Below are 12,610 nucleotides of genomic sequence, written 5' to 3' on the forward strand. Positions count from 1 at the left end.
TAAAGAGACTGTCTGTTACTATCACAGGTAATGTTGGCTGCTGCAGCATTTAAATGGCATACTGATATTCAATGTTATTTTCCTAGCATGTTACCATGATAGCAGTATGTCTTCCCTTACTTCAGCTATGTAGCTGCCCTATTGGAAATTTTTAAATTGGGAATTTTGAGGTTTCTACATTATGAGTAATTTTTCAGTTGACCTTTAAAGATTTATACTTTTTAAAGGAGGGCAGAGGGATTTAGGATATCATTCTAAAAAGAAAAAAGAAGTTGTATTAGAAAAGAGCTGAAGAGTCTCAGTTGAGGTATTTAGAATGCTATTATTAGAATTCAGTAGTTTAGTATACAGTTCTTTATCAAGTTATTGTAAATACTGACATTCCCAGGTATTTATAAATTTTTGTTTTTAATGTTATAGCTGAAGAAATAAAAAAGCTACGGAAACAACTGGAAGAAATTCAAAAAGAAAATGGCCGATATATTGAGTTACTGAAAGCTAATGACATATGCTTATATGATGACCCCACAATTCACTGGAAAGGAAATCTTAAAAACTCGAAGGTCTCTGTTGTTATTCCTAGTGACCAGGTTCAAAAAAATATCATTGTTTATTCCAACGGGAATCAGCCTGGTGGAAACAGCCAGGGAACAGCTGTTCAGGGGATAACTTTTAATGTTAGTCATAATTTACAAAAGCAGACCGCCAATGTGGTGCCAGTACAGAGGACTTGCAATCTTGTGACTCCTATATCTATTTCTGGAGTTTACCCTTCTGAAAACAAGCCATGGCATCAGACCACAGTTCCTGCATTGGCTACCAACCAGCCTGTTCCTCTTTGTCTTCCTGCTGCCATTTCTGCTCAGAGTGTTCTCGAGCTTCCCACCTCTGAAAGCGAATCAAGTGTGCTTGGTGCCTCTAGTGGCTCACTGATTGCTGTTTCAGTTGGACCTGAGCCTCACCAACATCATTCTTTGCACACATGTTTAAATGATCAAAATTCTTCTGAAAATAAGAATGGACAAGAGAACCCCAAATTATTGAAGAAAATGACCCCTTGTGCTGTAAACATCCCCCTCAGCTCCTCAGCAGCTGCCACTAAAGTGCACCATGGAAACAAGTCCTGCCTGAGCATACAGGACTTCAGAGGTGATTTTCAAAACACTTTTGTTGTTTCAGTTACCACCACAGTCTGCTCCCAGCCTCCCAGAACTGCAGATGATTCTTCTCCAATGAGCATTAGCAAGAGTGCAGACTTGACAAGTACAGCTACAGTGGTGGCATCATCTGCCCCTGGAGTAGGGAAGGCCACCATTCCTATAAGCACTCTTTCGGGAAACCCTTTGGACAATGGTTGGACTCTTTCTTGTTCTTTGCCTTCTTCAAGCGTTAGTACTTCAGATTTGAAAAACATTAATAGCCTTACACGAATTTCTTCAGCTGGAAACACACAGACAACGTGGACTACTTTGCAACTGGCGGGAAACACTATTCAGCCCTTAAGCCAGACACCGTCTTCTGCTGTGACTCCAGTATTAAATGAGTCTGGTACTAGCCCTACCACAAGTAACCACAGTAGACATGTGGCTACAGGCATCAACTTGAATAATTCCTTTCCAGCAGATGGGCAGCCAGTTGAGCAAGTAGTTGTAACATTGCCTTCTTGTCCATCTTTACCTATGCAGCCACTAATTGCCCAGCCACAAGTTAAATCTCAGCCTCCCAAAAATATCCTTCCACTGAATTCAGCAATGCAGGTGATTCAGATGGCTCAGCCAGTTGGGTCAGCTGTTAATGCAGCTCCAACTAATCAAAATGTTATAATTCTTCAACCACCCAGCACCACCCCATGCCCAACGGTGATGAGAGCAGAAGTTCCCAACCACACAGTAGGTCAACAGATAGTAATCATACAGGCAGCTAATCAGAATCCTTTGCCACTCCTCTCTGCTCCACCTCCTGGTTCTGTTCGACTCCCTATTAATGGAGCCAATACTGTAATAGGGTCTAATAATTCAGTGCAAAATGTTTCAACACCACAGACTTTTGGAGGAAAGCATCTTGTCCACATATTACCAAGACCTTCATCTTTATCAGTGTCTAACTCAACACAGACTTTTTCTGTTACCATGTCAAACCAACAGCCTCAAACCATTTCTTTAAATGGACAGCTCTTTGCTTTGCAGCCTGTGATGTCTTCATCAGGAACTACAAATCAAACCCCTATGCAAATTATTCAACCCACCACCAGCGAAGATCCAAATACCAATGTTGCCCTGAATACATTTGGTGCTTTGGCCAGCCTCAATCAAAGCATATCACAGATGGCTGGGCAAAGCTGTGTACAATTGTCTATTAGCCAGCCTGCCAATGCTCAAACTGCTGCAAATAGTCAAACCACTACAGCTAACTGTGTTTCATTAGCAACTGCAGCACCTCCTGTGACAACAGATAGTTCAGCCACACTAGCCAGTACTTATAATCTAGTGAGTACTTCCTCGATGAACACTGTTGCTTGTTTGCCTCCTAACATGAAATCTAAAAGGTTGAATAAGAAGCCAGGTGCCAGGAAACACTTAGCAGCAAACAAGTCAGCGTGTCCGCTGAATCCAGTCAGAGATGTGAGCAAGTTAGACTGCCCCAACCCTGAAAGCTCAGCAGAGCTGCCCTGTAATGATGGACTGCTAGAAAGCTTCCCTGCTGTATTACCACCTGTCTCTATGTCCCAGGCAAATAGTGTGAGTGTTTCTGCTTCACATTCTTTGGGTGTTCTAAACTCTGAATCATTAATACCTGAGTCTGTATCCAAATCTAAGTCAATAGAAAAGTCCAGCTCACCCTCCCAAGAATCTGTAACAAGTGAACATTTTGCAATGGCCCCAGCAAAATCCAAAGATTCTACCCCTAATCTGCAACAAGAGACACCTCAGGATAAACCACCAAGTCATTTAGCATTGTCAGATGCTGCCAAACCCTGCACTTCAGCCAATGTATTGATTCCATCTCCAAGTGATCCTCACATTTTGGTTTCTCAGGTTTCTGGTTTGTCATCTACAACAAGCACTACAAGTACTGACTGTGTTTCTGAGGTAGAAATCATTGCTGAACCTTGCACAGTTGAGCAAGATTCATCAGATACAATGCAAACCACAGGTCTCTTAAAGGGGCAAGGTTTAACTACATTGCTATCTGATCTTGCTAAAAAAAAAAACCCTCAGAAATCATCTCTTTCTGATCAGATGGATCATCCTGACTTTTCTTCAGAAAATCCTAAAATAGTTGATTCAAGTGTGAATTTACATCCCAAACAGGAACTATTACTGATGAACAGTGATGACAGAGATCCTCCACAGCATCATTCCTGCCTGCCTGATCAAGAGGTTATTAATGGTTCTTTGATCACCAGTAGACAGGCTGACTCTCCCATGTCAACCAGCTCTGGCAGTAGTCGTAGTTTCTCAGTTGCATCCATGCTTCCTGAAACAACAAGAGAAGATGTGACCAGCAATGCAACAGCTAATACATGTGACAGCTGTACCTTTGTAGAGCAAACCGATATAGTAGCTCTTGCAGCAAGAGCTATTTTTGACCAGGAGAACCTGGAGAAGGGAAGAGTTGGCCTCCAGGCTGATATAAGGGAAGTTGCTTCAAAGCCTTCTGAAGCATCATCATTAGAGGGAGACCCACCTTTCAAATCACAGATACCTAAAGAGAATGGCACAGGACAGGCAGAAGCAACACCAAATGAATTTAATTCTCAGGATTCAATTGAAGCAACTATGGAGAGGCCCCTTGAAAAACCGAGCTGTTCTCTAGGAATTAAAACATCAAATGCACCTTTACAGGCTTCACCTTCTCAGCCCCCAAGCATCACCAGTTTAAGCGTGAATAATCTTATCCATCAGAGCAGCATCAGCCATCCTCTGGCCAGCTGTGCGGGTTTATCCCCAACTTCAGAGCAAACAACTGTGCCTGCAACGGTTAATCTGACTGTTTCATCTAGCTCCTATGACAGTCAACCTCCTGGACCATCTCTGATGACCGAATATTCCCAAGAACAGCTAAATACTATGACTAGTACCATACCAAATTCACAGATTCAAGAGCCACTCTTAAAGCCAAGTCATGAAAGCCGTAAAGATTCCGCTAAGCGTGCTGTCCAAGATGACCTTTTACTGTCTTCAGCTAAACGGCAAAAGCACTGTCAGCCAGCCCCCCTCAGGCTTGAAAGTATGTCCCTGATGAGCAGAACTCCAGACACCATTTCTGACCAAACTCAAATGATGGTCAGTCAGATCCCTCCTAATTCTTCAAACTCGGTTGTGCCTGTTAGCAACCCAGCTCATGGAGATGGCCTTACACGATTATTTCCACCTAGTAACAACTTTGTGGCTCCTGCATTGAGGCAAACTGAAGTTCAGTGTGGTTCTCAGCCTTCAGTTGCTGAGCAGCAGCAAACCCAGGCAAGTCAACATCTACAGGCCCTGCAGCAGCATGTTCCAGCTCAAGGGGTATCTCACCTTCATAGTAACCATCTCTACATAAAGCAGCAGCAGCAGCAGCAGCAGCAGCAACAGCAACAACAACAAGCAGGGCAGTTAAGAGAGAGGCATCACTTATATCAAATGCAGCATCATGTACCTCATGCAGAGAGCTCTGTCCACTCTCAGCCCCATAATGTCCACCAACAGAGGACTCTGCAACAGGAAGTTCAGATGCAGAAAAAGAGGAATCTTGTTCAGGGCACCCAGGCCTCTCAGCTTTCCTTACAACCCAAGCACCATGGAACTGACCAGTCCCGATCCAAGAGTGGGCAGCCACATCCCCACCATCAGCAGATGCAGCAACAAATGCAGCAACACTTTGGAAGCTCCCAGACAGAGAAGAGCTGTGAAAACCCTTCAACTAGTCGGAACCATCATAACCATCCCCAGAACCATCTCAATCAAGATATTATGCACCAACAGCAGGATGTTGGAAGCAGACAGCAAGGTTCAGGGGTTTCATCTGAACATGTATCTGGGCATAATCCAATGCAGAGGCTTTTGACATCAAGAGGCTTAGAGCAGCAAATGGTGTCCCAACCAAGTATTGTGACTAGATCTTCAGACATGACCTGTACTCCACACAGGCCGGAGAGAAATAGAGTTTCAAGTTATTCTGCTGAGGCACTCATTGGAAAGACATCTTCTAATTCAGAGCAGAGAATGGGGATATCAATTCAGGGTTCCAGAGTTTCAGATCAGCTTGAAATGAGAAGCTATCTTGATGTTCCCAGAAATAAGAGTTTGGCTATTCATAATATGCAGGGTCGTGTGGACCACACTGTAGCCTCAGATATCCGCCTTTCCGATTGTCAGACGTTTAAACCAAGTGGAGCTAGTCAACAGCCCCAGAGTAATTTTGAAGTACAATCTTCAAGAAACAATGAAATAGGTAACCCTGTATCATCATTGCGGAGTATGCAGTCCCAGGCTTTTCGAATTAGTCAAAATACTGGCCCACCACCAATTGACCGTCAAAAGAGATTACCTTACCCACCAGTTCAGAGCATCCCAACAGGAAATGGTATTCCATCAAGGGACAGTGAAAATACTTGTCACCAAAGTTTCATGCAGAGCTTACTTGCCCCTCACCTCAGTGATCAGGTCATTGGGAGCCAGAGGTCACTCTCAGAACATCAGAGGAATACACAGTGTGGTCCATCCTCTGCAATTGAATATAATTGTCCCCCAACTCATGAAAATGTCCATATTAGAAGAGAGAGTGATAGTCAGAATAGGGAAAGTTGTGACATGTCGTTAGGTGCAATTAACACCAGGAACAGCACCTTGAATATTCCTTTTTCAAGTTCCTCTTCCTCAGGAGATATTCAGGGTCGAAACACAAGCCCCAATGTTTCTGTGCAGAAATCCAATCCCATGAGGATTACTGACAGTCATGCGACCAAGGGCCACATGAACCCTCCAGTCACAACCAACATGCATGGGGTTGCAAGGCCAGCGTTGCCACATCCATCTGTGTCTCATGGAAATGGTGATCAAGGCCCTCCTGTACGTCAAGCTAATTCTTCAGTTCCCCAGAGATCAAGGCATCCCCTGCAAGACAGCAGTGGTTCCAAAATTCGTCAACCTGAAAGGAATCGTTCTGGAAACCAAAGGCAAAGTAATGTCTTTGATCCAAGTCTTCCCCATCTTCCTCTCTCTACTGGTGGCAGTATGATTCTTGGACGTCAACAACCTGCTACAGAGAAGAGAGGAAGTATTGTTCGTTTCATGCCTGATAGCCCACAAGTACCTAATGATAATTCAGGTCCTGATCAGCATACACTGTCACAAAATTTTGGTTTTTCTTTTATTCCTGAGGGTGGCATGAATCCACCAATAAATGCTAATGCTTCTTTCATTCCACAGGTTACTCAGCCTAGTGCCACTCGAACTCCAGCCCTCATCCCGGTAGATCCGCAAAATACTCTGCCCTCCTTCTATCCTCCATACTCTCCTGCTCATCCTACACTGTCCAATGATATTTCAATCCCCTATTTTCCTAATCAGATGTTCTCAAATCCCAGCACAGAGAAGGTAAACAGTGGAAGTTTAAATAACCGATTTGGATCAATTTTATCTCCTCCCAGACCTGTTGGGTTTGCTCAACCAAGTTTTCCTCTTCTCCCAGATATGCCACCAATGCACATGACCAACTCTCATTTATCCAATTTTAATATGACATCTTTGTTTCCAGAAATAGCTACAGCGCTTCCTGATGGCTCAGCAATGTCACCTTTGCTTACGATAGCAAATTCCTCTGCTTCTGACTCTTCCAAGCAGTCCTCAAACAGACCTGCCCATAACATAAGCCATATTCTAGGTCATGATTGCAGTTCAGCTGTTTAAATACTGATAAGCGAAATGTAGAGGTAATGAGATTACAAATGTATTTGTGTGTGCGTGTGCACAGACATGTACATGAAGAGAAGGATTGTGTGTGTGTGTCTTTGTATAATCAGTTTTCAGTTATCTTCTGAATGTAGGGAAGCCATGTCAGATGCAGATACTGGGTTGTCAGAAAACAAGTTATCTTTCATTTTCAGCTGCATGGTGTACTTTCTTACTTTCCAAGTAGATTTACATTTCCAAGTTGATATTTCCTAAATACTAATTAGCTGGAAATTGGGGGAGATCATCTTGTCATGTACTGGGTAGTAGGAGGGAGCCTAGATTTTAAACTTGATTGTTTTTTTTTTTTTTTTTTTTTTTTTTTTTTGAGACGGAGTCTCGCTCTGTCGCCCAGGCTGGAGTGCAGTGGCCAGATCTCAGCTCACTGCAAGCTCCGCCTCCCGGGTTCACGCCATTCTCCTGCCTCAGCCTCCCGAGTAGTTGGGACTACAGGCGCCTGCCACTGCGCCCGGCTAGTTTTCTGTATTTTTTAGTAGAGATGGGGTTTCACCGTGTTAGCCAGGATGGTCTCGATCTCCTGACCTCGTGATCCGCCCGTCTCGGCCTCCCAAAGTGCTGGGATTACAGGCTTGAGCCACCGCGCCCGGCCTTAAACTTGATTGTTGATAACTTACAGAATATATAATTAAGTTGCTACTGAAAAATATAGAGCTTGATAAAACACAGTGGCTCATAACCAAGTGCTGGCTAATGTCAGCATCTAGAACAGCTTCTTACCTATGGCAGATGTTGAACTGATGTTGAGTTAAATGTCTGTAGTTAAAGTCAAGCAGTTAGCAAATAAATGAATTGTTCAATCAGCCTTTATTCTCAAAGTTTGGTTTAGATAGAGGCTTCTTTCTAAATTATAACAATCCATAAATTATCTGAATTGTGTGTCTTACTCTTCAAATTAGGGAGCTGTGTTCCTTTAATGTGCCAAGATTCTTCAAAGGTCTTCCTTAGACAATTATTTAGCCTTACATATAGAAAGCTAACAAGTTAAGTACATACGTATTCTCCATTTTGTGCTTGCATTTTGCATTAGGCCATAAGGGTAAATGCAGTTAGTTGTATTGTGGAGTTTTGCATGGGTTCAGTTAACAATGGATGTTTCATCAGCTAAGTTTAATTTAGTATTCTCTCTTCATTTTATTTATTTGATCTTGAAATAAATTCTTTTGCATTCATTTAAATATTAGGATTGATCAGGAAATAGTGTGTTTGTAATCTACACATTTATTTGAGCCTTACTTTAAAAATATTTCTGAACAGAGATTTAAACTGTCAGTATTTTCATTTACTGACAGTATTTATTAGTAATATGGCATTGTATATTACATTATTATCCTTCATAACAGAATTATAATGAGGATATGAATTTGTTTATTATTTTTCTTGTTGGTAGATGTGAAATGGTGCTTCAAAAAATATATAGACTTTCTATATGTCTCTGTGTGTGTAAGTATGTGTGTGTGTGTACACATATTTTAAAGTATGAATCGGTCCTTTAAAAATAGGCCTGCCATCTAAAAATGGGAAATTGAGACCTGAGACCTGCTAAAACATAGAAGAACCTGATATAGGTAGGTTTTTTTGATTTTTGTTTTTTTAATAGACAGAGTCTGGCTTTGTCGCCCAGGCTGGAGTGTAGTGGTGTGATCTCAGCTCACTGCAAGCTCCGCCTCCTGGGTTCAAGCAATTCTCCTGCCTCAGCCTCCCGAGTAGCTGGGACCACAGGCATGTGCCACCACACCTGGCTAATTTTTGTATCTTTAGTAGAGATGGGGTTTCACCATGTTAGGATGGTCTTGATTTCCTGACCTTGTGATCTGCCCGCCTTGGCCTCCCAAAGTGCCAGGATTACAGGCGTGAGCCACCGTGCTCAGCCTAGGTAGGGATTTTTTAAAAGCCCCACAGAAGTTTATAATACATTTAAAAAACCCATATTAAAATTTGAAAACTTAAAAAAAAAAAAAACTAAGAAAACAATAGTATATATTCCTTTACTTAAACCCATGAAGTCCGTTACTTTTTGTTCTTGTTATATTCTGCCAAAAATGGGATGGGGTGGGAGAGATGCATATAAATTGTTTTATCTGCTTTGTTAACAAAGTGAGCTCAAGGACCAGCGTTTCGTTTCTTTCTTTTTTCTTTTCTTTTTTTCTTCTTTTTTTTTTTTGAGACAGAGTATCACTCTGTCACCCAGGCTAGAGTGTACAGTGGGAGGATCTTGGCTCACTGCATCCTCTGCTTCCTGGGTTCAAGCAATTCTCAGGCCTCAGCCTCCCGAGTAGCTGGGATTACAGGTCTGCACCACTACACCTGGCTAATTTTTGTATTTTTAGTAGAGAAAGGGTTTCACCATGTTGGCCAGGCTGGTCTTGAACTCCTGACATCAGGTGATCCACCCACCTTGACCTCCCAAAGTGCTGGAATTATAGGTGTGAGCCACCACTCCCAGCCCTTTTTTTTTTTTTTTTAAATCCTAAAAAGCTTCCTAAGGGTTGGTCAGAGCAGTTAACTCCAGTGAATACCTCTTCTAAACACTCAGCAAAAGGGACAGTTGTGCCTCTTTAACTGTTCTTACCAAACTCTCCTACCTTTTTCTGCTGCCAACTAAGCAGCCTCCTAGGGACAAAAAAAAAACAAAAACAAAAACAATATTTTTTTCTTGCTCACAAAACAAGAACAACCTGTATTTTCTTCCTTCAAAATGGTCTTGGGGAAGAATAGAGCTTCATGAATAAGTTACTTAAGACAACAGATAAACATAGTAATCAAAACTTTTTATTGAAATAATGTGCCATTTATGACTTGCTTTTGAATTCTCTTAACTGAATTTTAAGCTGCAACATTCAAATTTTTCTTTGTACTTGAAAGGTCCAGTCTGCCAGTTTCAAGAAGGACAGTTTTCCATGTGTTTGGCTGTTCATTTTCCCTCTCTCCCTCTCTCATCTGTCTGTCTCTCACTGTCTCTGTCTCTCTCTCTGTCACACACACACACACACACACACACACACACACTCTACAGTGGCTGTTAAGTTCTGAAGAACTGGGGACTGCTAGATGTAATTGAAAGCAAGGTGACAGGCTAAGGAGAAACTCAGTTTGAACATTGCAATGCAAAGGCCTCAAAGCCTGTGACTTTCAAGTATTTCTGTTGCATTAATTGTATTTTCCTGCTTAGCTGTGTTCAGACATAGTATTTGCATTTCTCGGAGCTTTCATTCCAACAGTATAACACTTTGATCTTGAAAGAGTCTCAATAAGGCTTATTTGACCATCTGAGGAAAAATGTGACCATCTGTGAATAATTGACTCCTACTTATGTGTAGCTCTATTACTTTACAGATGTGTGCATGTGTATGTAAGACTTCAGTTCATACATGGCTCAATTCTGAAAGTGTTCAGACATTAGTACCCTTATTTGATTGAAAAGCATGAATATATGAGATTTACTAGCAGTATTAAGTATTTGATAATTAGAGCTACGTGATTTTTGGGAAGAAATTTGTTATATGGTATCTAGTGTTAATCTGAATATAATTTTTGGTAAAGGGATAGCAGAAAACATAGTCAATTTTGGTTATAATAAATGTAACCTTATTCTTGGCCTGCTAATATATGATTATAGAAAGTAAAACCATTTTTTAACTTCTGGAAATACACGAAGTTATGTCTGAGTCATGAGTGACAGTCATTGATTAAATCATTTCTTTGTCTCTTTTTTAGCATTATTGATCACAGAATCAGTTATAAAAAGTGGTTGATTCCTTTCAACATTTAACAATAACTTCTAATGAAGGGAAAAATTCCAGATTCTCTTCATGCATAAACGTTTAATGTGTCAATCATAGATGAAAGGAATCTAGTTTGATGTTGGTTGTTTCTTTCTTTCTTTTTTTTTTTTTTTTTGGGAAAATACAAGTTGCTCTAGGATGGCTTATATGTTGTTTTATACCAGTTCAGGAAATTTATTTTTGTTTTTATTGTGAGATCTTTTGGGGTACCAGAGATGGCACCTTTTTTCTAGGTAAGATGTGGGAATTCCTCAATGGTCTTGCTTCATAAAATTTAACATATCAGAACTGGGGAAAGAGAAAGGAGGGGTTGTTCTTTTGCAGCATTTTCCAGTCACATATCAGGGTTATACTGAACTGCAACAAAGATCAACTTTTAAAAATTAGCCTTCTTAAAATACAAAATGATATAAGTATTTTAAAGATAATTTATTTGCCTTGCTCTTGCCTTCTAACATTAGCCATTTCATGGAGAGGCTAAAACTTATACTCCAAAAAATGTGGAAGCATGTTTTAATGGGAGTAAAATTAAAAATTTTTGAGAAAGGGTAAAATCTCATTAATATGCATCTTCTTAGCTTTATCTTCCCTTTGATATGTAGGCACTTATGCTCTTCCATCTGCTCCACGTCAAATAGGGCTCAGGGAAGCTGGTCATATCCTTAGCGGGATGATTACTCCTTTGCCTTGAAACATTGATTGAGCCCACCATGTATGGATCAGCGTGTGGTAGTGAGTCATACGCCCAAATCAGGGATTCCCAGGTCTTGGCTTTGGGAACCAGCATGCCTCATATTCTCTTAAAGAGCAACAAGAATTTCTTGAAACAAAATTAGCCAGAATTGATTTAAAATATTTCAATGTGCCATATAGTTCTGTCCCTTGGTTTGGTTGGCCTTGTTTTTTCCTATGGAAGAATGAAGGGGCAAAGGTGATGCCAAAATGAAACAGCTTTGGAGTGATATCTTGAGGAGCCTGGAAGTCATTTTTGTAATTCTGTTGTCTGTATAAATGCTGCCTTTGCCTGGAGGTAATGCACCTGTGGCTGTGTACATCCAGAGGGCAACAGTAATAGCCAACAACCAGACAAACTAGTGAAGTTAATCTGTGAGTGATGATTTTATGATACCTATATGCAAATTAAAGGCAGAAGTTAGTTTCTTCTCAAGATGCCTTTTTGGCTGAACGTTACCATTTTTCTTTCCCCAGGATTTGACAGAAAAGGGCCTTTTTTGGATTTAACTATATTCTGTCTGCATTCTATTCTTCCTGCTTAGGTTTCTACTAGAGCCTGTGGAGGGGGGACACCAAATTTAGATTGAGGCAGTCCACGCTGGTAAGAAGCGTGAGGACCTTGTTGGACACAGAGCTTCTAGATCTTTCCACCTGTAGCCTCTACCCTGTTCCTGCACTTTACCTGAAACTGTGCCTCTGGTCTTTAGACCAGCTGTTGGAACATATCACTCACCCACTCCTCTGTTATAGCAAAGGGCCAGCTGGGATGGTACATGCTGTGTAATCAAACACCTTCTCGACAAGTACAGCTGATGTTTCTCACTGTTGCCTTATCATTCTCTGAGCCATCTTTGATGTTGATTTGTAAAAAAAAGCAAAAAATAACCAAAAAAACCCAAACTTACTAGTTAGTAGCAAAACTCCTGTTAAACTCAGAGCTTGTATGTGGTGGTCATTCAACATCCTTATTTCTAGATTTACACAGACTGTACCAACTGTAATCTTTTTCTGGCACGCGTATGTGGTCAGATGCTTCATAAACATGAACCAACTTGGGTTGTAAATGTTGGGCATGATATACAAGTTGGGGCATTTTGGATGACTGCATAATCCTGTCATTAGAGATTTCATAAGACA

General features: G+C 41.1%; 1 protein-coding gene across 2 annotated transcripts in view; it reads left to right on the forward strand.

The window, feature by feature from the left end:
• Positions 1-8,915, forward strand: part of USF3 (upstream transcription factor family member 3) — a 43,661-nt gene extending 34,746 nt beyond the window's left edge. For both annotated transcript variants that reach the window (XM_005548122.5, XM_015446406.4), the window contains one exon: positions 421-8,915. In XM_005548122.5, the coding sequence (XP_005548179.3) occupies positions 421-6,893 (6,473 nt within the window). In that variant the 3' untranslated portion in view covers positions 6,894-8,915. The remainder of the gene's footprint in view (positions 1-420) is intronic.
• The last annotated feature ends 3,695 nt before the right edge of the window (positions 8,916-12,610 follow it).

The sequence above is a fragment of the Macaca fascicularis genome, chromosome 2 (genome assembly GCF_037993035.2).
Source record: "Macaca fascicularis isolate 582-1 chromosome 2, T2T-MFA8v1.1".
NCBI classification, from domain to species: Eukaryota; Metazoa; Chordata; class Mammalia; order Primates; family Cercopithecidae; genus Macaca; species Macaca fascicularis.